General features: G+C 42.2%; 1 protein-coding gene across 1 annotated transcript in view; it reads right to left on the reverse strand.

Moving 5' to 3' along the window:
- MPPE1 (metallophosphoesterase 1) overlaps positions 1 to 27694 on the reverse strand; it is a 123906-nt gene that overhangs the window by 34577 nt on the left and 61635 nt on the right. Inside the window, exons 7-8 of the mRNA XM_063451594.1 lie at positions 19219 to 19293; positions 17904 to 18026 (exon numbers count right to left, since the gene is read on the reverse strand). Of these exons, the coding sequence (XP_063307664.1) occupies positions 17904 to 18026; positions 19219 to 19293 (198 nt within the window). The remainder of the gene's footprint in view (positions 1 to 17903; positions 18027 to 19218; positions 19294 to 27694) is intronic.

A 27694-nucleotide genomic window follows, 5' to 3' on the forward strand; every position in this document is an offset into this window, starting at 1 on the left:
ACATGACTCGTTTCCCATCTCATCCTCAATGATACAGGTCATACCTCCGCCCCTTTAGAGGCGGCACATATGACGTACCTCCCATCCTTCCAGCTGTATCGGAGACAACACAGATGGCTGATTAGTAAGGTATTAAACACACTTACGCGGCTTATTCACTCACTTTGGCCCTGACAACGGCGTGTGAGCATGCCAAAACGCACATCGGGCTTTTTGGCTCTTAGCACTTTTATTTCCACTTTGGTAGCACTATGAGTGAGCACTTATTAATTTTTGAGTTTTGTTTTAGTTTTCTCTTTTGTCTACACTAGGGTCAGTTGGTTCAGGTAGGCACTAGCCTTGTGCGGTGCCGAGGTAACTTGGGGACAGATTTGAGAAGGCATCTCCTCCCTTTTAGAATCTACCCGGTTTACACTGAGCTCTATGAAGGGTCTCCTGCTTCCTGTAGTAGTACTATAGATTTTCAGATACCGAGGTTACCTAGGGACATATTTGTTTGCATCCTTCTCCTGTTAAGTCATACCTCTAGGATTTACCAGGCTCTCTTAGAGTTTATGAAGGGCTCCTGCTTCCTATAGAGGTACCATAGTGATTACTGGTCATCTCTTGTCATGTCACATGTCACTTATGCTATGTAGGGAGACCCAAACGCCCCCTAAATGTAAGGATGAACGAACATGTAAGAAACAAAGAATGGATACCAAAACAGTGTTTCCAAACATTTTAAAGAAGTACACAATAGTGATCCACAATTTTTAAAATGTATGGCCTTTCAGAAAGTAAACTATAATTGGCGAGGAGATGATAATATCAAAACATTGGGAAAACGTGAGATGAAATGGATCTTCAATCTCAACACTCTAAGCCCATTAGGCTTAAATGAAGATTTCGAAGTATGCCATTTTTTTTGTAAAACTGCAGTTATAAAGTGGTCTTTTTTTCTTAAAATTTTTAAGTTTTGTATCAAGTGATATTTGTTTCATTTTAATAAATGTTTTATTCTATTTTTTACTTAAATATTTTGCTTTGAACAAATACTGTGTATTTACAGAGGCTTTATACATCTCTGTTTTGTAATAAAGTTTCAATTATAACGTCCTTATTTAAAGAGATGCCTTGAACTAATTATTCCAAATGTATCTTCTTTCTTTCTATGTCAATCCATATTTACATATCTACATGTCCCTGAGAATACCACTACAATATTCGAGTAACCAGATATGATATATGGAGCAGTATGGGTAATGTAGTATTTCAGGACATTATGCAAGTGGATGATACTTCCGGGTTTCGGAAAGAGACCCACAATGGGAGAATGCATGCATCCGGAATGATGAACAGGAAATACATAAGAAGGAGGAGCCACCAGGTATTCAAAAACGGAACCGGGAAGGATTGAAAGTACACTAATTGAAAAAGCCCACACGGCGAAACGCATCTTGGTTTGACATTTCTGCAAGGACTTTTAACTATTGCATTATTGTTTTATTTTTGGAGTTCTTATACTCTGTTTTAATTATTTTTAAATTGCAATAAATCGCTTGATAAATGTTACTTTCCATCCTCATTCTACCACATCAGAATCCCAGGTTCCCACAGGGCAGTGTCAACCTAATAATTGACACCACATATAAAGTTGGGTGCCAGTTATACTAAACAAGCTCCGAAAAAGGTGAGCAAATTTCTTGCTAAATTTGATTTCCTCTGTGTATTTTGGGTCAAATTATTTGCACCTAGATGGTTGTATTGTTTTTATCTTCCATATAATTCTGAGAAAGAAAAACTGATATAGAAGGAGGTTTGGAAGCCACCTTAAAGGGCCCCAAAAGCCTAGACTTTAGAGCCTATATCCAAAAAGGCTTTATAACATGTGAGTGAGTTTATATACACATTTTTCACTCTCTGGATATTTTTTAAACATATTGCACAATTTTGTATATTTTCTCTTTTATTGCATGTAACTATATGCCATACAATTTGAAGGGGTAAGTAACAATTTATACAGTGCTGCACTCGCACTGTTGTGTTTAGTTGGTGCGGCATATCACCTAAACAATTAATTTTTTTGTTACACTTTGCAAATAGTGGAATTGAGATTTCCACTGAGTGTTTTCAGCAGCTGAATACTCTATATTCTGCTTTTCATATTAAGCGCCTATATCTGCACACTTTTTCTGTTTGTTGTATTCTCTAGACACAGCCCTGTACCTACCCTCCTGTACCACACTCTTTCCAAGAGGCGCATTCTAGGGACATTGTATTTTTCTTTTTGATTTACACCATAATTTTGGTGTTTATCCTTTCCCCTAGTGGATACACGTTTGCCCCTTTTTTTTTTACTTAGTTTAAATAAAGGTAGGGTTTTTCCCTGTATTATTCCCCCTTGTACATCCCATGGAGTTTTATACTCCCTGTGAATAAGATCTCTATGTAAAAATAGGGAAATAAGATAAGGTAAACTCCTCTCCTTAGAAACTCAACACCTGCACATAGATGTACTCTGTTTTTCAGTTGTTCAGAGTATTGGTCTAGGGCAGGCTTCCCCATACTCTAGCCCTCCAGATGTTGCTGAACTACAACTCCCATGATTCTCAACCTATCTATTTCATTCATAGAATCATGGGGATTGTAGTTCAGCAACATCTTGAGGGCTGGAGTTTGGGGTAGCTTGGTATAGAGGGATACAAGAGTATCCTCATGGGCATTAAGTGTGATTGGATTTGGAATGCCTGGGATGCGTAACAGGTTTTCTCAGGAGCGCTGGAATAAAGGAATCGGGGGGCAAGGAAGTGGCAAAAGTTGGGCATTTTGGGGATAGGTATCGTACTCAATGAAGATTGACATATTATCAATCAATACCAAGAGACTATATTCTCCCCAGAAAAGAGCCTATCTCTATAATTTACTGATTAAAGAAGGGATGAATATCTGCTTTGCACAAGAGATGCACTGGGATTGTCACAGCTCTTCTTTTTGGAGGTGTAAAAAATTCCCAAATAGTTTATGAAGCAGCTTTAAGGAATGAGAAGAAAAAAGGAGTAGTCATAATAATATCGAAGGCATTACAATTCGAATATATTTTTCACGAGGCAGACGGTTTGTAAAGTAAACAAAAAAATTGTATACTCTTGTAAATTGTTACGCTCCCAATGAATTCCCCGTAAAAATTCTGAATTCCTTGATGGAAAAAGTGTATAGATTCTCCAAAGGATTCTTAATAATTGGGGGGTGACATGAATTGCACTGCGGATGCCAATCTGGATAAAAAACTAATGAAAGGGAATAAGATAGATAATAAAACTAAAGAGTACGCAGAAAAACTAACTAGATGTATGACAAAGCATAAACTCTATGATTTGTGGAGAATGCAGCATCCACTGCAGAGAGATTATACTTTTTTTTCCCAGTAGACATCCATCGTATTCAAGGATTGATTTGTTTTCTTTTTATGAAGTTTGACTGTCTGGAATGTTGTAGTTCCTCTCCTATTGGTAATATAAGGTGGTCTGACCATGCTCCGGTCTACTGTAAAGTGAAGAACAACCTGCAATTCAGTGGTAGAGCGGAGTGGAAAATAAATTATTACAAATTATGTTCTGCAGAAGCTAAACAAAAATTAGTAGATGAAATCCAACAATTTCTAAGTTTTAATAATAGGGAGGTCTCTGACCCAACTCTATGGAATGCTCTGAAATGTACTATAACGGGGTATTTAACTAAAAATTATGTAACTCTGCAGAAAATAAAAGGAAAACCTCTCGCAGATTTATATATAAATTTAGCTAATTTAGAAAGACTAAACAAATCAACTCCTAATAAGATTTTAGTAGAACTGATAAACAAAGCCCAAAAAGATTAGAGAAAGCTATTTTTAATTCCAAACAGAAAGGGTACTATAGTAACAGCAGAGCAAATAAAATAATTACTAACAAATTAAAACAGAAACTAGAAAGATCTAGGTTTCAAAGACTGGTAGTCAACAATAAAATCTTATTGGACCCCTCACAAATAGCAGAGGTATTTAAGATCCCTATATAAAATATAAATAGTAAAGAAATACCCAAAACATTGTTTAAAAAATTCTCATAGAGGTTAAACTTGGCAAGAATCTCAGAAGAGAAACAAGAGATGTTAAACCAAGCCTTTACTATTGGAGAGTTAAAAAAAAGTAATACTGGGATTGAAAGCAGGGAAATCGGTGGGTCCCGATGGATTTACGGCACTGTTCTATAAGATAGCGGACCCTGTGATTTACCTGTTGCCAGTCAGAATGTTCAATTATTTTGCGGGAAAGGGGGACATACCTCAAGAGATGCTTCAGGCTTCTATTTGCCAAATTCCAAAAGTGGGGAAAGATCCGAGCTTAATTACAAACTACAGGCCCGTTTCACTAATAAATATAGATGTGAAATTATTTTAAAAAATTTTGTCAGACAGACTTAAAACAGTAATAGAAAACACAAGTATATATTAGACGGAGTATCTTACATGCACATACAGCTGAATACCTGAGCCTAATACCTATTGGCACCATACTCGTGAGTGTAAATTTATCGGAGATTTGGCACTTTAACTAAAAGTTCAAACGATATTGCACTATTATCTGTCTTTCTCTTATGTTTTATTGTAGGGGTTTACCTAAAATAAAGACTTGTTCCTGTATGTGCATGTAAGATACTCCGTCTAATATATACTTGTGTTTTCTATTACTGGTGAAGGTTAAGGGGACCCCACCTAGATGTTAGAGTACTGTGCATTAGCACTAAGCACCCACTTAAAGGAACACTATAGTCACCTAAATTACTTTAGCTAAATAAAGCAGTTTTAGTGTATAGATCATTCCCCTGCAATTTCACTGCTCAATTCACTGTCATTTAGGAGTTAAATCACTTTGTTTCTGTTTATGCAGCCCTAGCCACACCTCCCCTGGCTATGATTGACAGAGCCTGCATGAAAAAAAAAACTGGTTTCACTTTCAAACAGATGTAATTTACCTTAAATAATTGTATCTCAATCTCTAAATTGAACTTTAATCACATACAGGAGGCTCTTGCAGGGTCTAGCAAGCTATTAACATAGCAGGGGATAAGAAAATCTTAATTAAACAGAACTTGCAATAAAGAAAGCCTAAATAGGGCTCTCTTTACAGGAAGTGTTTATGGAAGGCTGTGCAAGTCACATGTAGGGAGGTGTGACTAGGGTTCATAAACAAAGGGATTTAACTCCTAAATGGCAGAGGATTGAGCAATGAGGCTGCAGGGGCATGTTCTATACACCAAAACTGCTTCATTAAGCTAAAGTTGTTCAGGTGACTATAGTGTCCCTTTAACACCTGTATTTTTACTTAAAACAGTAATGTCCGATTTAGTACATCCAGGTAACAGGTCCATTTTTAAACCATAGTGTCAACGCTTAGTGAATATTCCCCTTTGAGATATTCTCCAGGGTATCACAACAAATTTGTACATTCCGAGTTCCAAAAGTGGGTATCAGTATGGAAATATATGCCTCAACAGTGATGAAGGTATAGGTATCTTTTAACTGTGTCCACTTCTGTAGCAAACCGCAATATGTTCTGTATGTACCTTAAAATTAAGTTAACAGTAACATAGTGGTGCTTACGTACCACTAAAACAGCAAAGGGTACACTCGAGCCAGCCAAGCAGTCAAAAAGTTACCAGTTCCTTGGGAAAAGACGGCGTCTGCTCTGTGCACTTGAGCAGACTGTCTACGATCTGCGCCCGGAGGAACGCCAAAGGTATCTCTCGCTGGGAGGCAAAAACCTTGTGTGTGGTCACCAGATGCTGGAAAGAACATCTGGCACCATCAACGCGTTTCGCATCTCTAGACCTCTCTAGAAAGAGGGTCTTTTGTAAATGCCGTTTATTTTACCGTCCCTAAAAAAGCGTTCTTATGTGCTACCACGTGGTGCCCCCTTCTGATCGGGACCCACATATAATCAAAAACAATATTGATAATATTTAAGAAAAGGATATAAGGTAATAAGAGAGTCTGGTAAGGGATAAATATCCAGAATTTTTATAAAATCATAAATAATATTAAATTCTAATGTAACAACTAATAAAGAATAGAGGTAAAAAAATATTTTCAAGGGAAATGACAGAATGTTTGCCAACTCTAGTTCAGCATTTAGCCCTGAAGTGGCCAAAGTTTTCAGATTGAAGATCCAATACATCTCTTGGTAAGTTAGCTTCTTATTTAATTCACCTCTTCTCCAAGGTACTTGTACTTTTTGAATACCACAATATGTGAGTAAAGCTGGATTACTGTTGTGATGGGTCTTAAAATGTTGTGACAACGAATGTTTTTCAGATTCTCTTTTGATGTTATATGCATGTTCCCTCAACCTGATTTTTAATGTTCTTTTTGTTTGGCCACATACCTTAAGGACACAAGGGCAGCCTAACATGTAGATGACTTGCTTAGTGTTACACGTGAGACAATCTTTTATATTAAACTTGTGCCCTGTAACAGAGGACTGAAATGTGGTGGTTTTACTTTGTGAAAAGCTGGTCAATTTGCAGACATAACAATTACCACGTTTAAAGAAGCCTTTCTCTGTATTTAAAAAGTGTCTTCCTACTTTAGGTTTCGTAGGACGTACCAACTTACTTTTTTTTATTTATTTATTTTTTTTATTCTTTATTTTTGAACATGCATGAGGTTACATTGCATCCTGCATTGCCACAACAGCAAATGCAAGGACTGCGATACATTCAATGATACATGTAAGATGACTTTGAGGGCTATTAGAGCTAAGATATAACTGGTATGTGAGCGCTCCAATTAATTATGCAGATCTACATAAAAATCAAGATGAGAATATCAATAAACTTAAAAATGACCAATCTCGCCGAGATCACCACAATGACCACCATAAACCACAATTGAATGTACTGGGTGAGTCTTATCTGAATCAGAATACTCTACACATATATATAAGAGTATAACAAAATATCATTTATTGTATAATAAACCAATCATAAAAAATGAAACAACATCTCAAAACGTCCAATATCAGATGTAATCGTGATGAATAGTAAGGGGCCCCTTATTCATATTCTTGTCGACAAAGGACTGATGTAAAAAATCCGAGATGTGCACATTAGCATAAAAACTATATGTGAACTCAAAAAAGTTCAAGCAGTAGGCTCCAGTCCAGTCCGTGAAAAAATATATAAGTGGATAAACGGATAGTGCCCAGACGACCAAGCCGTCTTACGGAGAGGGAGCTCAAACACCAGCCAAACACCCTGGTCAAGACTAAGAGGGAAGCGATAGGGAACACAGACGAGCCATCAGCAACCGTGATAAAAAATCTCCAGTAGCCAGACACTTCCAAATGGCCCATGACAGTAACCCTTCACAGCTTTTAGTAATGGGCATCGAGCATATTGCAGAGAATATACCCAATAGAAAATTAGCCTTAATTACAGCAGAAACTAAATGGATCTTTAGACTCAACACACTTACTCCTAATGGGTTAAATGAAGAAGTGGAATGTAACATTTAAAATTTGGAAGACATACTTATTTGTCCCTGTGAGTGAAAGATCTTTCACTGTCTCTATATGTGGGAGAGGATGAATCGGGAACCACATATATATTACGATTCACCTTAGACCCCATGGTCTCTTTAACACTTATATGAATCCTATATGAGTGTTCAGCATTTTTTTCCAATGTTCTTTTTCTTAATTATACATATAAATATATATACAAAAATATAGTGCTCAACATTTATTTTAATGTTCTTGTTCCTAATCTAATATATATAAATAACAGATTTTTATAAAACAATTGAACTATATTATCATTATTATTATTTTAAAAAAAAAGGCTCACAAATCAAGATTGATTAATTATCTCTGTTAAACTTGAGATTGAAATACTTTATTAGTAAAAATAAAAGTAAAAATAAAAATATATTTTTAATCTTTATTTTATGTCTATATATATATAATTTTTCGATGTTAATAATATGAGATTGTCCTAATAAGGATATATGTTTTCATTTATTATATTTTGTGTTTTTCTATCCACTTGCAGCATATTTTATTTTAGATCTGTAATGATCTCAGTTTATCAATTAACAATTATGACCATTTACTTTAGATCTGTAATGATCTCAGTTTATCAATTAACAATCATGACCATTCTATGAATCAATTAACAATCATGACCATTCTATGAATCAATTAAGAGTGGGTATATAAACCCGGCTCTTAGACAGCAGACATTGTCTTGAAAAAGTCCTCCAGCTAGGACGAAACGCGTAGACGTGCTGTCTGCTACCTCACCACACCGCCGACGGATTTGAACTTCCCAGCCGATTCGTCCTTTACGACCCGCCATTGATTTTCGGCAAGCGACCTGGCGAGAACGGCCTTTTTCCTGCAGCCCTCACGGTTTGGAGTTTATGTGCTCCCAGTTTCTCACCCGATGGTCGGACGGATAGGGTAAGTTGCTGAAGTGATATCCCCATAGTTTTCCATATCTGGATGTGATTTTTCACCTTTGGGGCCATCCCTATCGCTTCCCTCTTAGTCTTGACCAGGGTGTTTGGCTGGTGTTTGAGCTCCCTCTCCGTAAGACGGCTTGGTCGTCTGGGCACTATCCGTTTATCCACTTATATATTTTTTCACGGACTGGACTGGAGCCTACTGCTTGAACTTTTTTGAGTTCACATATAGTTTTTATGCTAATGTGCACATCTCGGATTTTTTACATCAGTCCTTTGTCGACAAGAATATGAATAAGGGGCCCCTTACTATTCATCACGATTACATCTGATATTGGACGTTTTGAGATGTTGTTTCATTTTTTATGATTGGTTTATTATACAATAAATGATATTTTGTTATACTCTTATATATATGTGTAGAGTATTCTGATTCAGATAAGACTCACCCAGTACATTCAATTGTGGTTTATGGTGGTCATTGTGGTGATCTCGGCGAGATTGGTCATTTTTAAGTTTATTGATATTCTCATCTTGATTTTTATGTAGATCTGCATAATTAATTGGAGCGCTCACATACCAGTTATATCTTTTCGGTTTCATTTAATAAGTCGCTCCCTTGTATGTGACGCAGCCCTACTGTTATTTCATCCCATTGGGTATATTTATTTCTCACTGTCAGTCCATATTACATTTACTATTAGAGCTAATACTTGCATCATTTAGTAAAACAGCATGAAATTTTATATTATAGTAAACGATTAAGCTAACAACAAGTTTGTACAGCATGAGTTAGTCGAGATATTGTTGTTGATTAAACTAGTGGCTCGTTTTTAAGTTGGATATCTTGCAGGCTATACAGGCTAGACCAGGGGTAGGCAACCTACGGCACTAGTGCCATGCACGGCACTCGAGGTGTCTTTGCACGGCACTCGAGGCTGCTAGAACCAAACAGGCTCTGGCCTATCAGGAGTCCCAGTAAAACTTCAGATATCTGCTAATACGAAGAGGTGGTTAAGGACAATCCTCAATTTATGCATTGCAGCACATAGAGATCACTTCACAGCACATCTGAGATCACTTTCTCCCAGCACTTGTGAATGGGAATCTACACTGTAGTAGAGCAGCCCGCAGCTGGTGTTGCAGCTCCTGTCCTTGACCTGTACCTGGCCAGTCTGGTCCCCACTGGAACCCAGGGAAGCCACCCACACTGCTAGATATACACAGAAATGCAGAATAACAGCCCACACACAAACATACACACAATCCCCACAAACACAACACCACAAACAATCCACACACATGCACACAACCCCACATGCAGGCTCTCACATGCAATACCCCAAACAGCCCCCAGACACTACCAAACACACAATGTGACATATCCATCCACACACAATTCCACAAGCAGCCCTCATACACAGCCCACATTCATATGTATCATACACGATACCATAAACTACTAAAGAACATATACAATATAATAGCTCACATACGCACAAATACCATGATACAACGCAATTACAATAAAAATAACAAGCAGAATACGGCAGCATACACACCTCAATTTTAAAAAAATAGGATCGGCACGCTACAGGACATCACAATCCTATATCGGCACAGTGCTGCTAAAAGGTTGCCTACCCCTGGGCTAGACAATAAGAAGCTGGAGTAACTAAAACAACCAGTGTGAGGGAATTGCTAAGCTAAGCTTGGTCCCATATCTGGTTTTGTGGGCAGTGATTTAAACAAGGCAGGGGTATACACATCTTACAGTTGAGAAAAGGATATATCGTTAGATATGCACAATGCTAAGATTAACAGCGCTGAGTTATGCTATAGTTGCTGTGTGTTGGCTGTGTTGTGGCTAAGTCCTGCTTAACCCTTGCCAGTCCTGGGTGTGATGATGCCTTGGGGTGTAGCTGGTGTCCAAGGAACCAGCAGCTGTGGCATGGAGAGGTGAGAAGGGTGCTCAGATTGCTCTTTGGATGGTGATGCCAAGTATTGTTGTTGCGGTCTGAGATTTCCGGGTAGCCGCCCTGGATTTAGCCCCTTTCTCTGGGTACACGGTGGCTGGCTGTAAGGCCTCTGGGTTACTGCTGATGGGGCAGAGTGGAGCTTTAGGGCAGGGGGACATCTCGGTCGTTTGGCTTTTTGGAGGTGGGAGGTTGGGCTGCGGGAGTGTAGTGGTACCTGGCGTTAAAATGTCCACAGTGTCCCCTGGTATGTCGGGCGGCAGGGTAGGCGCACCTTCTTGTTGTGCTCTGGCTTTACGCCGGGTCTGGGGGCTGTTTCTTCCGCCGGCTTCACTTGTGCTGTAGGTGGGTTGCTGTGGGGAGGTCTGCACTCCAACATTCTTGGCATATGCGGTCAAAGTTGGCGTTGAATCGCTCCCTCCAGGCTTCTGGGTTCTCCTGGGACCTTGGAGGTAGTGGCTCGGCGGCCATCTTAGATGTAGCATGCGGCCCACACTTAGGTTGAGTACTCCCCCGTCGCTGGTGCGAGAGTGTCTCCAGCTGAGACCGGGATGACCCCCACCGGTCCATAGGGGGGGGATGCAGGGCGTCGGGATGGTAGCCGGAGTTGGTCTCCTCTGATTCCCACCCGTTTGTGCCGTGAGCCGTCATTGAATTGGGCTACTGGAACTCCGGTTGCAGGTTAAATATGTCGCTTTTAGGCTCGTTTTGGCCAGAGCTCACGGCCTGTGCGTCTGGCTAGCTCGGCTGGCAGGCCCCGCCCCCCCAACTTACTTTTTAATGTTGGTTCCCCTCTACAGATAACCCTGGGTTTATCGGGTAAATGGGGGGCCAAAACTGGATTTTGACATAACAGATGCCAGTGTCTAAAGATACTTTGCTTTAAAAGATGTGTTTCGGCACTATAATTGAATACAAAAGGGCATAACGAATTATAATGTTTTTTTCCGTTGGCTCCTTGTTATGCATATTTTTATCTCTCAAGAGTGTGGAATGGTCTATACCTTCCACTTTTTCTAAAACGGTGTTTAAAAGTTGTGTGTCAAGTAGTTAAAAAAAATAGACGGGGGGCGTGGCCTAACCACAGGAGCGGATAGTCGCATGGCCTCTGAGCTCCGACCAAACGATCAGCAAAAAATCCTAAAAAACCCTAAAAATCGAGGCAAAGGGCACTCAAATAGCCCCTACTACAGATTTAATGGGCAAGAAAACGAAAAGGCTCAAACCCGACCGGCCCCAACAAGGGCGAAGCATCGGGGACCTCTGGCAGCAGGCACGCGGCGCCCAGGAGGCCGCAATGGCGTCCCTTCATGGAGGCTGCTCCGACTTCTCCGACGGAATGTCGGAAGAAAACGACGGAGACCACATACTGGCAACTGTACGGCAGCCAGCAGCGAAACCGGAGCCCCCGCACAGGACACCCGATGCCGCCCCAGTGACACTGGCGGCCATCAGGGAGATCATGGCGGATTTCCAAACGAAAATCTCGGCGGATGTGGCCTTGCTTCGTAAAGACCTGCGGGGACTGACAGGCCGTCTCGGTGAGATAGAACATACAACTCAGACCCACACGAACCAAATCACCGAACTACAGCAGAAAGTAGAAGAGCTCACACAACAGAGCCGCAAGTATGAAAACAAATTTGACACACTCGAAGATAAGCGGAGGCAGACAAACCTAAAACTCAGGGGAGTCGGGATGTCGGTACCACCAGAGGAACTCCCGCATTTTGCTAGGCGCCTCCTGACAGCCATACTTACGCCAAAGCAAGCCAAAGCAACGCAACTAGAGGGAATATTCCGACTCCCACTACCTGCCAAGGCACCACCCGGAGCCCCGGGAGACCTAGTGCTACAGTTCCACAACCTCAAGGACAAGGCAGCCGTGCTGGCGGCCCTCAGGGGACAAACCCCGTATAACTTCGAGGGGATGGCCCTGACCTTTTTCGCTGATTTATCCGGGGGAACCCTCGCTTGGAGACGGTCTTTTCGACCCCTTACCTCTCAACTACGCACGAAGAACATCAGCTACCGCTGGAGCCAAGCCCGGTCACTTCTAATACCTCACGGAGAAACAGTCATTACCATTCAAGACCTGCCAGAAGCAACAAATCACCTGCAGGCGCTGGGGTTGCCACTGGACTTGCTACGCCCAAGAAACCCTCACGGCTGGAATCCCGAGGCCACACGGGACTTTGTACCCAGGGTCCAGGCCCACACCTCCGGAGCTGAGGCCGCAACCTGATCATGCTGAGGGCCGACCCGGCGAAACCGGGATGACCCCTACCAACACCCCTGGTCTCCATCCCTTCGGTTGAACACGGACTGATGGAGTACTCACAAACCGGAGAAACACAGAGGTATAGTCCTAAAGCCTCTATTAACAGAGACAAGACAACGCTCTGGCCTACAGTGCTAGAAAATAAGGACAGTCTGATAACCGCACGTAGGACTAAAGGACTAACAGGTTATCTTCGCTTATATGGTTCTTTAACTTTACTGAGACGCCTGTTTTTGATGTTCAACACAAATGTTATATATAATATTGGTTTACCGGGGTCTCCTTCCTGTTACCACGGCTGCGTACAGTCGTTACTTCATCTCCCCCCCCCCCCCCCCCCCCCATATTCCTTTTATTTTTATTTTTTTTTCCCGGTTTTCAGTTATCTGTTCCACCACTGCCTCAGCTCTGCAATTTAGCACCACATATACGACCACCCTGTAATGGCCATAGTGACTCCAAGGCCCAGAAAACTGTTGGCCATAATAATGCAACGCCAACACTGAGCGACCCCATTTTTATCCCCATACCGTCAATCACTCACTTGCACACACGACCAGCTAGAGGCCGTCATCTCCCTGCGGCCGCAATGGTCCCCCTGACAAGTACACTCGTATGCCAACAGCGAGGCACCACCCAATCAAACAAGCAACCACTAAGTTCTCACCCGAGACCCACACATAAGGCATCACACACTGACATGCGCCCACGAAACCAACGGGTTCCGTACACTCCCTCAGTTAACCTCACCGGACGTTTTTGACAGACCCACAAGGGTATGGACCCCAACTGTGCCCCTCTGTTAAACAAACCGCCAGAGCAGTACAAAGGTACGGGCAAATCGATGCGACCCTTCCAACGCCCTAATACATAGGCACGCCCTCCCGCATATCTTCTAGCAAGTACGCCACGCTAGTGCAGTGCCCTCTTCAAGGGAAGGCCAACCGACACTTGACTGCACTAGAATCGCACTATCCACGTTACACACAACGCCTGTTCCACACTCTGGGTTTGGGTTTTTCCACTGTCTAATCCCCGAGCATCTATAGCCATAAATGTTGTACTATATACTCATCACTCACCGGTACAGTACTGTACGAAGCTGAATAACTATGTACCCACAAATGTACCATTGCTCAAATGCCGTATTGTGCAAATGCTTAATATGTAATATCTTTCTCGCTAATCAAGCGTGACTGAGTAATTACGTGCCTCCCAGCTAGGCCAGAACGCAATCGGACTGCCGGGGATGGGACCTTGTGTCCGGTCTAGTGTGCGTCGGGCATGGTGCCCTTTCCCGGTTCTCTGGGAACACTCAATACTTACCCTTCGCACAGATCCCACAAAGAGAGCTGGGTGAGGGCTACCATCCTGGGGCTCCATAATCTCATGTTGCCTGAACCCATATTGTTCATAATATAATTTAATCTGCTCCTACCTTGCTATCTGTTTAAAGGATGCTGAGATAATCTTCTTTACTTACTCCTACTGCTTATACATGTTACCCCATAGCTACAAAGACCAGTGATGCGCTGGCACTAATATTTCTGCAGCGACTTATCAAACTAAACGGGAAAAGGTTACTCTGCCCATACTGGGTTATCCTGCAGGAGACTGCTGCGACAATAGCTCAGACCTACTCTTATGGTGCCAATCCATGTCACCCCATACAAGACAAGCTAACCAATGGTACGCAAGTGTTGATATTTTCGCAGCAATTGCTAAAACTAAGCTGGGAGCGGGCATTTAATCACCAACTCAGTTTATAATAAGCGGTGTAATTTTACAATGTCACTATGCTCAACATAAAAACGTGCCTGTCTAACGAATGTCACAACCTATGTTATGTAATGTACTTATGCATACCTTGATACCACTGTTGTGGCGAACCAAGGCTGTTCTATTAAACTTGTGCACGACAAAAAATAAAGAATTAAAAAAAAAAAAAAAAGTTGTGTGTCATAGTCTTTTTCAATAAATTATTGCTTCACCTTTTCCAGTTGGGATCTACATACTCCTGGGTCGGAACAGTTCTTTTTTACTCTTAAGAACTGACTTTATAGGACACTTGTCAGCCAAGATGGGTAGTGACAACTGGGGGTCCAGATGAAGCTATTCACGTCCACACAAATTTTTGGTCCGTATACAACACAGGACCCGAATATAGATATCACAAGATGGTTAATCCATCGTCCTAACAATTAATAAGCAAATATGAATTAGCTATACAATTTTCCACTGCTAGTCTTAATGGGGTGCAACATATACTCAAAAGCAAAGAGAATGATCGATAATAGCTTCCTATACAAAGCATCAGTGCAACATTTGCAGTAGATCATCCTGTTATGTTAAATTCAAGATGATTTTTGATGTTATGTGTTTATTTTACATTTTTTTTACATGTGTATTTTACATTAAAAAAAAAAATTCTGTCATGTACATTTTATGGAACAATGTCTTGAGAGTATGCTTTATTTGTATATTTCATATATTATCGTTATAAGTGATCTAAGGAGACACTTTTTTAGTCAGATGTCTGTATCTTTAAGAAATCACTGATTCCGCTCTGATAACAGAGTATAAAACTGTTCAGAAGTGCCGCAGCACCTATCTGGAAAAAGGCCATTTCAAAAGGGCGAAATGCGTTGATGGTGCCGGACGTTCTTTCCAGCATCTGGTGACCACACACAAGGTTTTTGCCTCCCAGCGAGAGATACCTTTGGCATTCCTCCGGGCGCAGATCGTAGACAGTCGGCTCAAGTGCACAAAGCAGATGCTGTCTTTTCCCAAGGAACTGGTAACCTTTTGACTGCTTGGCTGGCTCGAGTGTACCATTTGCTGTTTTAGTGGTAAATAAGCACCACCATTTTTTCTTGTAAGAGTTCTTAAATGGGGGGGCTTATAGGGTACAATAAATCTACAGTGTTACACTATGTTACTGTTTGCTTAATTTTAAGGTACATACAGAACTCATCATGCTTTGCCACAGAAGTGGACACAGTTAAAAGATTTATACCTTCATCACTGTTGAGACATATATTGCTATACTGATACCCACTTTTGGAACTTGGACTGTACAAATTTGTTGTGATACCCTGGAGAAGATCTCACAGGGGAATATTCACTAGGTGCCGATTCTGGGGTTTGCAATTTTAAATTGAAACTTGGGAAAGTTTTTTTATGTTTTTTAGCAGCTGTTTTATTTGTTTTTATATACTGTCATTTGTAGTTATCCACTTTTTTGTTTATTGCTATTTTTGCGCACTCTTTATTTAGTCTTCTAGGTCCATTTTTAAGTTAATCTTTTTTCAGTATCCAAAACGGTACACGGCAGGGCTGCCCTTTATCTCCTCTGCTATATGCTTTATCTATCTAGCAGTGATAAGAGAAGATCAACAGAGGAGATAAAGGGCATCGAAGTAAACAAGCATAAGTTTAAAGTAACACTCTACGCAGACAACATTCTACTCACACTGACCACACCCGAGATTTCTATTCCGGCAGTAATTTCAGTTATTAATGAATTTCCACAGTACTCGAATTATAAGTTGAATCTAAGACCCAAATTGTGAGCAGAAATGTATCATCATCTCAAAAACAATCCTTACAATGTAAATCCCAATTTATTTTTAGCAAAGATTGGTTAGACTACCTTGGCATTAAGTTAATGCTAGACTTAGAACGAGTTATTCCAGAAAATTATGAGTTTTTATTGCAAGACCTAAATCAGCAAATAATTCAACTGAAGAAGTAGAGGTCTCGTGGATAGGAACAATCTGGTTATACCCTATTTGGTCCCTAAGATACTATATCTGTTCAGAATGATTCCACTTCGGGTTCCGGGGTCCATCCTAGAAAAATTGAATAAATTATTCCTTTCCTTTATTTGGGGATGCAAGAAACCCAGAATTGTGCAGAAAATAATTTAAAGAGATAGTAGCCAAATGGGATTGGGATTTCCCAATTTGAATCTATTACACAATGTAATATGTTCACACATGTGAAGGCCTGGGGAAAAATAAAAAAGCGGGTTGGTTCCATTGTGAAAGTTCTCAGATTGGAATCTCAAATCCAATATATCTTTTTTGGATTAAGCCGTCTATGATTAAACATTTAAATCTAGAAAATCTGTTACTTAAAGACGCAGTTAAGACTGGGGCAACGGTCAGAGCCAGATTAGGAACTAAAGACTATGTCACTCAGGCTACATCCCTTAAAATTCTTAAATATTATATACAGGATTTAGATGTATCTAGATGGGATCATGTAGGTGTTAATACCTTAGCCGACATTACGATAGAGGGGAAAATATTGCCGTTTGACGTTATACAATCTAAATATAATTTATTAAATAGAGATATCTTTCTCTATCTTAGAATAAAAAAAATCTTAAAGGCTTATTGTGTCTCCCCTGCAACTCAACTAGAGGATTTTATAGATAACCAACATAGCTATAAATTAATCTCTAGGTTGAAAAAATGTATTATTAATAATCAGGAAACAGTATTAACCTCACCAGTGAGGAAATGGGAAAAGGATATGAAAGTCTATAATTCAAAAGAAAATTGGAAGGAAGTTCTGGAACTGGTTAAAAAAAAAGTGTACACTTCATTAATCTACAGGAAGTATATATTAAGTTGATGAACCGTGGGTATCTTGATCCTCTACGCATTAGCAAGTTTAATAAATCTACTCCAGATTGCTGCTGGATATGTTTTCAGGCGCAGGGTTCAATATACCACATTTGGTGAAACTGCGAGAAATTAAAGTTAAAGTAGTAAAAAAATTAGCTGACATTTTAGAGGTAGAGTTTACATTCAAGCCACAAATATGGCTTTTCCATCTAGATCTACCGGAGATGAATAAGCACTGTAAATATTTTGTGGTAAATATCTTACTGGTGGTTAAGATATCGCTAGAGATTGGTGGAAACTAGAACCTCTGGAATGGCCTAGAATAATTAATCAGATTACACATCAAGAACATATGGAAAGATATTTTTATAAGGTAAATGGGAAACTCCCTACCTGTAAGGAAATTTGGTCCCCTTGGCTAGAATATAAGAGACCCCAAATCACAAATCTCTAATCCTGCATGTTGGTGGATCTTGAAAACTGGTTTGAGAAGTAATGGCATTGAGTGTTAGTAAGGGTTAAGTGTCAAACCTTTTCAGATGCTTCGTGGGAAAGAACATCATATCTTTCTTGAAAGAGGTTGTTCTTTTCATCTTGTGAAGCTGAATCTTCACCTGTGCATTCAGAGTCACTTTTCCGATACAAGGGATAGTGCTGAAAGTGAAACAAAATGTTGTTGAAATTTAATGTAAAGCTTTATACTTGACATAAATACAGTACAGTGTTACGGGGGCTAGGGCGCATAGTGGACGGCCGTGTTGTGAGAGAGTTCCTCCTGCATATTAAGCACTCACAGCCCACTCATGGCGCGCCAAAATGCCCTTTACTGACATACACAGACCCGGCAGCAGAGCCCTCCGAGGCATACCACGGAGGGGGCAGCCCTGGGATACAGGTGAGGCCTTGCACACTCGGAAGTCGGGGGAGGCGGCCAATCTCCCAAACTGCGTGCAGAGGCTTCCTATCTGTGGACAAAAGCTACCCAGTTACTTCCCAATTTAGTGAAAGTCTCATTTTGGCATAGACAGTCTAAAAGAGCACAGAAGTGGAGATCTTCTACTCCACCAGATAAGAAAACCATTAAATGTCCCAAAAGTATTAAGGGGCAGGGTAATGTTGCAAATATTGTTAGGAGTCTCCTGAAGATATTACTCAGACCCTCTAAATTACATTATTTTTCACAAAGTACTGTTCATTGCACCTTGCAGCAAGCCCCACAAAGCTCAGTTTATTAGTGTGTGAAAATGGCAAACTGTGACTAATTATGTACACAGTAAAGATAATATGGGAATAGGAGTGTGAAGCCACAGCACTATAAAAAGATATCACAAATCTCATGTTGTTGTTCTCACCATAAAGCAATTCCGCCCAACACCACTTCTGCATCCTAGCCTTTCTTTCCCTCTTTCCCTCTATTCTATCATGGGTGTCCTTAATCGTTCACTCTCTTCTGGTGGAAATCCCAATTCTTTCAAAATGTCAGTCTTCAAATAAGCACCCTTGATACAATGGATACAGCAGTTGCAAAGGCCAGTAAGGTACGATCTCACATAAAAGGAGTATAAATTCACAACTCATGCAATGCTCCAACTGATACAGTCATTACTTTCCTTCCAATCATTATGGAGCACCATGGACCTTGGGGTTCCACCGTGGTTAGAGATGGACCTGCTGATTACTCGAGGTCCACAGACTATTTGACTAATCCATTACAACAAGGAAAGTACAGTGCTGCTATAGTAAACAGTTAACTAGTTGTTCCTATTAATAGGACCTACAGATATACATTGTCATGGATAGCAAGGTCTCTTTACAACCCATGTATTTGTAGTGTTGGGATTCTAACCTGTAAAAGGATCGGCGCTGATGGAGGAAGCGGTTCGACACCTCTGCAGTTCTGCAATAAAGGCGGTTCTCCTCTCTGCCAGGAACAAAATTGAATGGTTTACTTATTGTTCAATAATTCACACCATCAGCCTTACAAATCAATCTGCTTGCTCTGTGTAAACAAAACTAAAATGACACGTACATACATATTAAAAATATTTTCTGTGGTTAACCTGTAAGAAAATTGAAGATTATACTAGCTTTAGTGTACTAATAATCTTAATTTTAGTAATGACAGGAGGCGAATATTTGCATATCTTTCTTTACTGAAAAACTCCAGCAGCATAGAAACAGTAACAACCAATCAGAGAAAAGATATGATGCCCATAAAAGGCCCTGTCTATGACATCACTTCCTCTTTCTTTGAAGCGAAACAATAAATAGCAACAATAAACATAATCATAATACGTCAACAGTTCCACAACATATTAGAATAATCAACTCCAGTAGTTCCGTGATGTAGAGGTATGGAAGGTGAGTCTTTATCTTGATGAGAGAACGTTCACGCTGCAAGAAAAAGAAAAAGGTGAAAGGACTCTGGCGTGATAACTTGTCCGCATACAATAAACATTAAGAATCTGATATACCAATGGATACTAGAATGAGTAACATATCAATATATATTAATTCTAAAGCAATGATATTTAAGAGTCTATAAACACAACATAATTCAAGGTACATGTCTAAATATTCAACCTATACAAGTCTCTCAAGCCACATATCTAAGTAACAAACATACAACCATAACGTACTTACCTTCCTGAACATAAAGGGCATATTCTGTTCAACCCAATAAAACATGGGAGGGATCCTATAGGGTGGGAAATATTCGCCTCCTGTCATTACTAAAATTAAGATTATTAGTACACTAAAGCTAGTATAATCTTCAATTTTACCACATGACAGGAGGCTTCATATTTGCATTTTTAAAGCTTAGAATTGACCAGTGTGAAGGAAGTATGAGATGTTTGCCGAAATAGAGCGTTCTAAACGTATCCTCTCGCGCTCAAACCGCGCATCGTATAATGTCGGTTAGGGAAGCGTCGGCCGAGAAAGACTTGTGGGGCCACCGCTCCCTTGACCGAGTGGGCTCTGACACAAGGTTCGACGCCCGCTAGATGCAATAGCCAGCGGCTCCATCTGGCCAGTGTAGCGGTAGGCATCCCTCCATGAGGTTCCACGTAAGAAGTCAGGAGTAGACCCGTCGCATGAATACGAAGGGGAATGATTTCGGTATACCCTATTAGTGTTCCGACCACACCTAGTTTGGTGTCTGACACAAAGTATGGGTATGACACCGAAGATGAACTGGACTTAGTTCGTCTCGATATGGTAAAGGTAATCCCGTCTGGTGTGATAGAGAAAAACCATCCATGTCGAAAGCCCTAACGTCCGTCACCCGTCTAAATAAGACGAGGCATAACAAGAGGGCTAGTTTGGCTAAAAGTCGTTTCCGTGACAAACAAGGATTGTCCTGCTATTCCCCCAAGGAATCACAGCACCACATCCACCTGCCAGCGGTGTGAATACTTGGGTGCCGGGTCGCGATAATTCGGCACCCTGTAGTAGTCGACAAACCAGTGGGTCTTGACCTACTGGTCCGCCCTGTACCGGAACGTGCGCCACCGATATGGCGGATCCGATCACGTTGAGGGATCGATATGACCACCCCAACGAGACCAGGTGTGACAGATAGTTAAGGATCGGTGGGGCAGGTGCGGCAAAGGGATCGGAATCCCTTTCCACCCAACAAACACTCCAGGCTGGACAGGCAGAAATATAGCATTTCCTGGTGCCGGGGGCCTGAGTCCCATCAGAGGTCTTAGTTGATGCAATAGGTCGTGGACATTTCAGGAGGCCCTGAAATCGTCCAGTCCACTAGTGCCAGTCGTCCTTCCATGACAAAGGAGTGGGCTTCCCCTTGAGGTCCCGTCCAACTAGAGGGGAGGTAGGGAGTGGTAGAGGGTCTTCGCGAGACGTCCCCAGGCGATCCGGGAACCACGGTTGGCATTATCCGAGGGGTGTCATGAGCAGGAGCGATATCCTGTGTGTGCGTGTGTATAGAAGCACCCTTGCCATTGTGGAGAGCGGTTGGGTCCGTTTGTATGGGTTCATCCAACACTTCGCATCCGGAGGAAGAGTAAAAGATCGATTTGCCGATCCAAGTTTGCAAGTGAAGTAGTCACTATTGAAATTCCGTCCTCACTTCTGCCGACCGTGGGATCCAGTGGTCGCATGAGTGACCGGCGTGTACGTATCTAGCCAGCAGTCGTTGCATGGCCCCGTAGTGTAGTGAGCCAGGGAATATCGATTGTATGGAGGAGGAGAGGAGGAGAGGAATCCCACAATCTGGTGAATGTTCTGAGAGGAATCGTATCCAACCTTAGAGCGTGTCCAACATCCATCCGTATAGGGGTGATCTTGTCGGGGACCGACGCGGAACGCAGTTCTCCAAGCCGATGTCGAAACCGAGGAACTGACCCGACACAGATGGGGGAGTGATTTGTCTGCGTACTACCCAAAAACACGTGTAGTCCAGAACGTGAAAGTCAACTTGGACTGCAAACGTAGCCTGGATTCGCAAGGGGTCAGCAAGTCTTCCGTGTACACGAGACATCGCACGTCCAAATTCGCGGATGTGAGCCCTCGCCGGCTTCAGTAGCTTTGTGGGTACCACAGCGTCGTAAACTGCTGTGTTAGTCCTCATCACTGGGATCGGAAGAAAAACGAGGTAGTATAGGGTAGCGGATATTGACAAGTATGTGTCCTCGGGGTCCCGATGTGTAAACCAGTCGCTATCGTTCAGGAGGTCTAGTAGAAGGTTGATTTTTTTTTTTTTTTTTTTTTTTTTTATCCTGAAGCGTTTGCATACCACGTAGGAGTTCCCTTGATGATAGGTTGACTCACTAGTAGATGAAGCGGTTGATGGTTCGGTTCCACTACCGACCAGCCCTCCAACAAACACCTTTCCCCGAGGGGGTGTGGAGGATATGCTTCAGGGAGGTGTGGGCTAAAGTTAGCGTGGTGGGTAAGTTCCCGCCGTCAAATAGTAGGTCTTGTGCTTCTGGGCCGAATACTAGTCGTTCTTATGCCACTTCCTCAGATGGCGAGTTGTCTTCGTGTGAGTGATCTATTATGTCCAACGTGCGTGGTGGACAGGGTCGCGGATTCCCGATGTTCTGTCTACTTGGTTTGTTCAATGGGCCACTGAGGCCGCTACTGCGTCGTTTATCAATGCCTAGAAGTCCTAGGGGGTTGAGAGTGTTCTCCATGACCCGTTCTCGTCCTGTTGAGAGATAGTGGCAGTCAGTGGGTGTAGTGTTTGAGGGTCAGCCCATAGGGGTGCTAGACTCCTGGTAGCACTGGGGGTCACCCAGGTAAAGCGGCTTGAATTGCCTGCCTCAGATTGTCTGAATGTATGAAATACTCGTGTCAAGTGTAGAGGGGTCATCTCCATCAGTTTAATCCGGTTATTGGGAGCTGTGGCGTAGGCGCGATTGACCGGTAGTGCTGGTCCGGTTAGCCGGGTTCACCATAAATGCACGCCAGAGCTGTATGCACGGGTGTAACTATACAGGCTTATTATAGAAGCGCGTGGGACCTGTCTCCATAAGGTCTGCAGCCGCAGGGCCCACGTGTATTCGACTGGGGTCATCCCAGGTGGTGTGCCATGGTAACCCAGAGGACACCCGCATTATAGTTGTTGGCACCTTACAAGTATTGCATGCATGTCTGGGGGTCACCCCAGGTGGTGTGCCATGAAAATTCACTCAGAGGACACCCACGTTCAATATGTACGCCAGGTACAGTAAATGTACAGATATGTGTCTCTGTGAAGGGTACTCCGCAATACACTCAGTACACTCATGATCCTGCCTGCAAGTCGTATCCAGCAAGGTGGTACCGTTGCTTTAATGTAAAACTGCCAGGCAGTGTTTGAACATCCAAATATGTATGCAGTAATCAGTGATAAAGTTGAGGCGTAGGACTTCGTGCACTCCATCGGGGTTCACCCCGGGTGGCGTGCCGTGGTAATCCAGAGGACACCCACATCAACGTAAAGGTCTATGAATGACCTTGCATGCCTATCTGGGGGGGGTCACCCCAGGTGGTGTGCCATGAAAAATACCCAGAGGACATCCACATCAACGTAATGGTCTATGAATGACCTTGCATGCATATCTGGGGGGTTACCCCAGGTGGTGTGCCATGACAAAATACCCAGAGGGCACCCACATCAACGTAATGGTCTATGAATGACCTTGCATGCATATCTGGGGGGTTACCCCAGGTGGTGTGCCATGAAAAAATACCCAGAGGGCACCCACATCAACGTAATGGTCTATGAATGACCTTGCATGCATATCTGGGGGGTCACCCCAGGTGGTGTGCCATGAAACAATACCCAGAGGACACCCACATAAATTTGCACCGTCAGGTACAGTAATATAATATGACCCTCTGTAGGGTACAATAATATAATATAATATGCCCTTTGCAGGGTACAGTAATACAAAACGCCCTTTGTGGGGTACAGTGATATAGTTGATCTTGTTATAGGTACAGTATACGTTTCGTATAACAACTGTGATATTGTATGGCTTCACAATAATACATAGACTGTGTGCGTGCTCAACATATAGTCATCCAGTGTAAAGCACCATGAGAGATATATCCCTGAGAATAACAAATTATAATAGTATCAATAAATGAATGTGCCCAGAGAGGGGAAACCCTGAAGGGGTTAATCCAGATGCAGGGCGCGGTGATCGGGTGATTCCTGTAGGGAATAGTAATATAGTATGACCCTGTGCAGGGTGTAGTAATATAGCATGACCCTGGATAGGGAATAGTAATATAGTATGACCCTGGATAGGGTATAGTAATATAGAGTGACCCTGAGTAAGGTACAAAGACATAAAGATCCTGGGGTATAGGAAAAACATTGTATCTCCTTTAATGTCTGCCTGTAAATATTGGTTTGGCAGACACTGTTGGCAGACACTGTGGCAAAAATCGCAACAGGGAAACGTTAAAGAATATCAGCACACGATCCTCTAGCCAGAGTGTAACTACACAGCAGATCGAACTCTTGCTGCACAGGGGAGTTGAACTCATGGAGGAAAAAAAAAAAAAAAACCCAGTGCAGAAGGGTATGGTAGTACCAGAACCCCTGAGGGGAGGTGTAATGTTATATGTCCCTGCAGGGATCCCTTACATAGTATGTGTACAACAATACACTTCACAACCTTATAAATCATAAATAGTGCATGCTTTTTACATCCTTCACATAGATTCCGTATAGAAAAAAGGTCCTTAGAGGGCTTGAGGATATTATCGCTCAGTGGTATACAACTGCAAGTGAGTGAGAATTAGGGCAGAAAAGAATGCCTTAAAAGCAATCTTTTATGTTCGTTGCGGCGGTCGGGTGATTTCCGAACTGCCGTGTGTGAGGTAGGGCGGCCGTCGCGGATCTCGCGAGCCGCGAGATCCAAGATGGCCGCCGGCCGCGTGTGTAAGAACTGCCCGCTCGCGGCCGCGAGCGGACTGGAAGAAAACGCGGCAAACAGCGAAATTAACCCCGGCTACCCCCCACCCGTCCCCACCCGGCCCCCTGTATGTAAAAGAGAGCAGGTCCGCGCGGCGAGTGCGGCACGGACAGCCGTGACGCCCGCGGACTGCTGAACGGAGACAAAATACAAATACACTAAAACAATAAATCTGACAAATTCGATGAAAACAGGGGACTGTATATAGGGAAAGGAAAGGGACAGGTTATAGGTAGTCAGGGTGAGAATAAAGTACAATAGTATTATGGAATAATTGATAAGACAGGTATATAGATAGAGAGGTAATGATTACTCTGACCTGTTGATGGCTGGAGCAGCAAAGAAAGAGGAAGTGATGTCATAGACAGGGCCTTTTATGGGCATCATATCTTTTCTCTGATTGGTTGTTACTGTTTCTATGCTGCTGGAGTTTTTCAGTAAAGAAAGATATGCAAATATGAAGCCTCCTGTCATGTGGTAAAATTTTGCATATAAAAATAACATATAATAAATATATAAACATACATTGGCCTTTTTAGTGATGTAAAAATATAGAAACCCCCTCGCCTCCAAGCCGGGGGTGCTGAGCCACTGATCACCCGCTACCCCCCCTCAGGACCGGTGGGGGTGATCCCGGTCCAACCTCGCCAGACAGCTTGGCAAAAGCAGACGCAGAAAACGGAGCCCCACAAGCAACTCCTAGCCACACAGGCCCACAAAATGGCGGACGCCACGTGCGACCACAATGGCGGTAGAGAGGGGACCAACATCCTGACACGGCTGGACGCCATCTTCAACGCCTTTTGGGAGAAACTGGCACACAGAGAGCGGCAGGGCAACATGCCAGCGAACCTACCCAGAGAGAGACCCACATGTACCAGCTACAGCCGCGCTGTCTCCCACCCAAAGGTAACCACAAGATGGCGCTGCCGCCATCGACGGAGACTTCTCCCGCCCGCTCGTAAGAGACTGAAACAAGCAGTGATGGCAGCCCGCAGGAACATACAGGCTCCAACCAAACCCCACATGAAACCAAGACACGTTAAGCAACCTCCGAGAGGTAGGCTCCTATCACGACACCAGAACCTGCCAACAACACGGGGAGATCCAGCCTACAAAACGCCAACTACCCGCAACGCAACTACAAGTACCTATGGCAATAGGAGAACGGGCCCAACACCGGAACTAACACAGCAGAACTTTGCCCTACCCCAGCAGGACTTACATGCCCTACTAAAGCACTTACACCTCTGCAGCCTCCCATCGCAGGGCATCGGCTAAGCAGCATACAGAGATGACCGCAACCACCAAAGGACACTCGCGGCAACCACATCACATGGTGCCCTATAGACATACAGGGACATATTAAAGAAATATTGCTTTACTCAACCCTGAAATAGACACGCTTACCTTACCTATATATCAAATCCATATTATCCTGGGGTTTCCTACTCTGCCAATACGTCCCATGCTTAAGAATAGCCTGTTAAGTGCATAGTAATGTGCCCTGCAATCACAGCTAGTATTATAGATCACACTATTGAACCTGTTTTCACCTTGTTTAGTTTTTACGTGCCAGACTTAGCCAGGAATGTTTAGCCTGTACCAAACTTAGTGAGCCATGTAGAGACGGCTCCATACTCTCGAATCATTTGTAAGACAAGCGACATTTTATTATTTTTTTATTATTATTTTATTATTGTTGTTTTTTTTGTTGTTGTGTTTTTAACCTTCATGCCTAGTTCGCTTCTCTGAGTTACCAAAACGTGATCCACAGCTCAGACATGAGGAACTAGCCTGTACTCCCTGGTTACCTATTTTAATCGCATTGCATTCTCACCTAGCGTAGCACATTTAAACTTACATTAACGGCATGACCGTGCGTAGCCAGACACTGTGATAGAAGTGTTAAGCTCAGTTATGTAATTTTATGTCCTAGCCTGCTTTACTGTTATTGTGCCCACTGGACGAAGCTTGTCTGCTAGCCAGGAAAGTAGCCTTTTGTTTTTATGAAGCCCGAGAGAAAACCTTGTTTACTTATCTGTTTAAAAAATGTGTGCAGTACCTCTATATTCCACAAACTTGTTTAAACAATGTTACGCACTCTACTTGTTATTGCTGTTGTGGCACAAGAAGTGACTGTATTAACTGAATGCACCAACAAATAAAGAATTTAAAACCTAAAAAAAAAAAAAAAATTATAGAAACAAATCTCTTCAAATGAACTGTAAAGATTTTATTTTGATCAACACTCCCAATATTTATTTTTTTACCTCTGTCGCCCCACATCATAATGGCGTACATCCCTGAAGATGGTAACTAAAGAGCTACGAGTTGCTACAATCCCACACAAGTGGGGAACTCCCCGAGCATTACTGGTTGACTGCGGTGTCAGAAGCGGATTCCTTCCTGAAAGCTGTTGGCCTATCAGCTCCTCCACAAATTTACAAGGAGAAACATCTACTAAAAAGTGATATCCTTGTAAATAACCTTTTTGACATGCATTTTTCTGGATTTTTTTTTGTCATTCTGTCTTTCACGGTTAAAATACACCTACCATTAAAATTATAGACTGGTCATTTCTTTGTCAGTGGGAAAACGTTCAAAATCAATACAAAATCAAATACTTTTTCCCTCACTCTATAGTCGGTGATTTTTATTGTTGGGGCAACTCCAGTTTTTTTTTTTGTTTTTTTTTGGGGGGGGAGGGGTTTGCAGTGTATACAACAAAGCAAGTGTTATACTGGTACAGCAGCTTACTTTAGATTTCTTTTTTTTAAATCTGTACATTATTTCTATTTGGGCAGTGGAGTGTCCCTTTAGGAAAAGCTGAAAAAATTTAATAAAATATAGACACAATTTTTTTTTAAGAAATATCAACTTTTA

Source organism: Pelobates fuscus, chromosome 4, assembly GCF_036172605.1.
Source record: "Pelobates fuscus isolate aPelFus1 chromosome 4, aPelFus1.pri, whole genome shotgun sequence".
In the NCBI taxonomy this organism is placed as follows: Eukaryota; Metazoa; Chordata; class Amphibia; order Anura; family Pelobatidae; genus Pelobates; species Pelobates fuscus.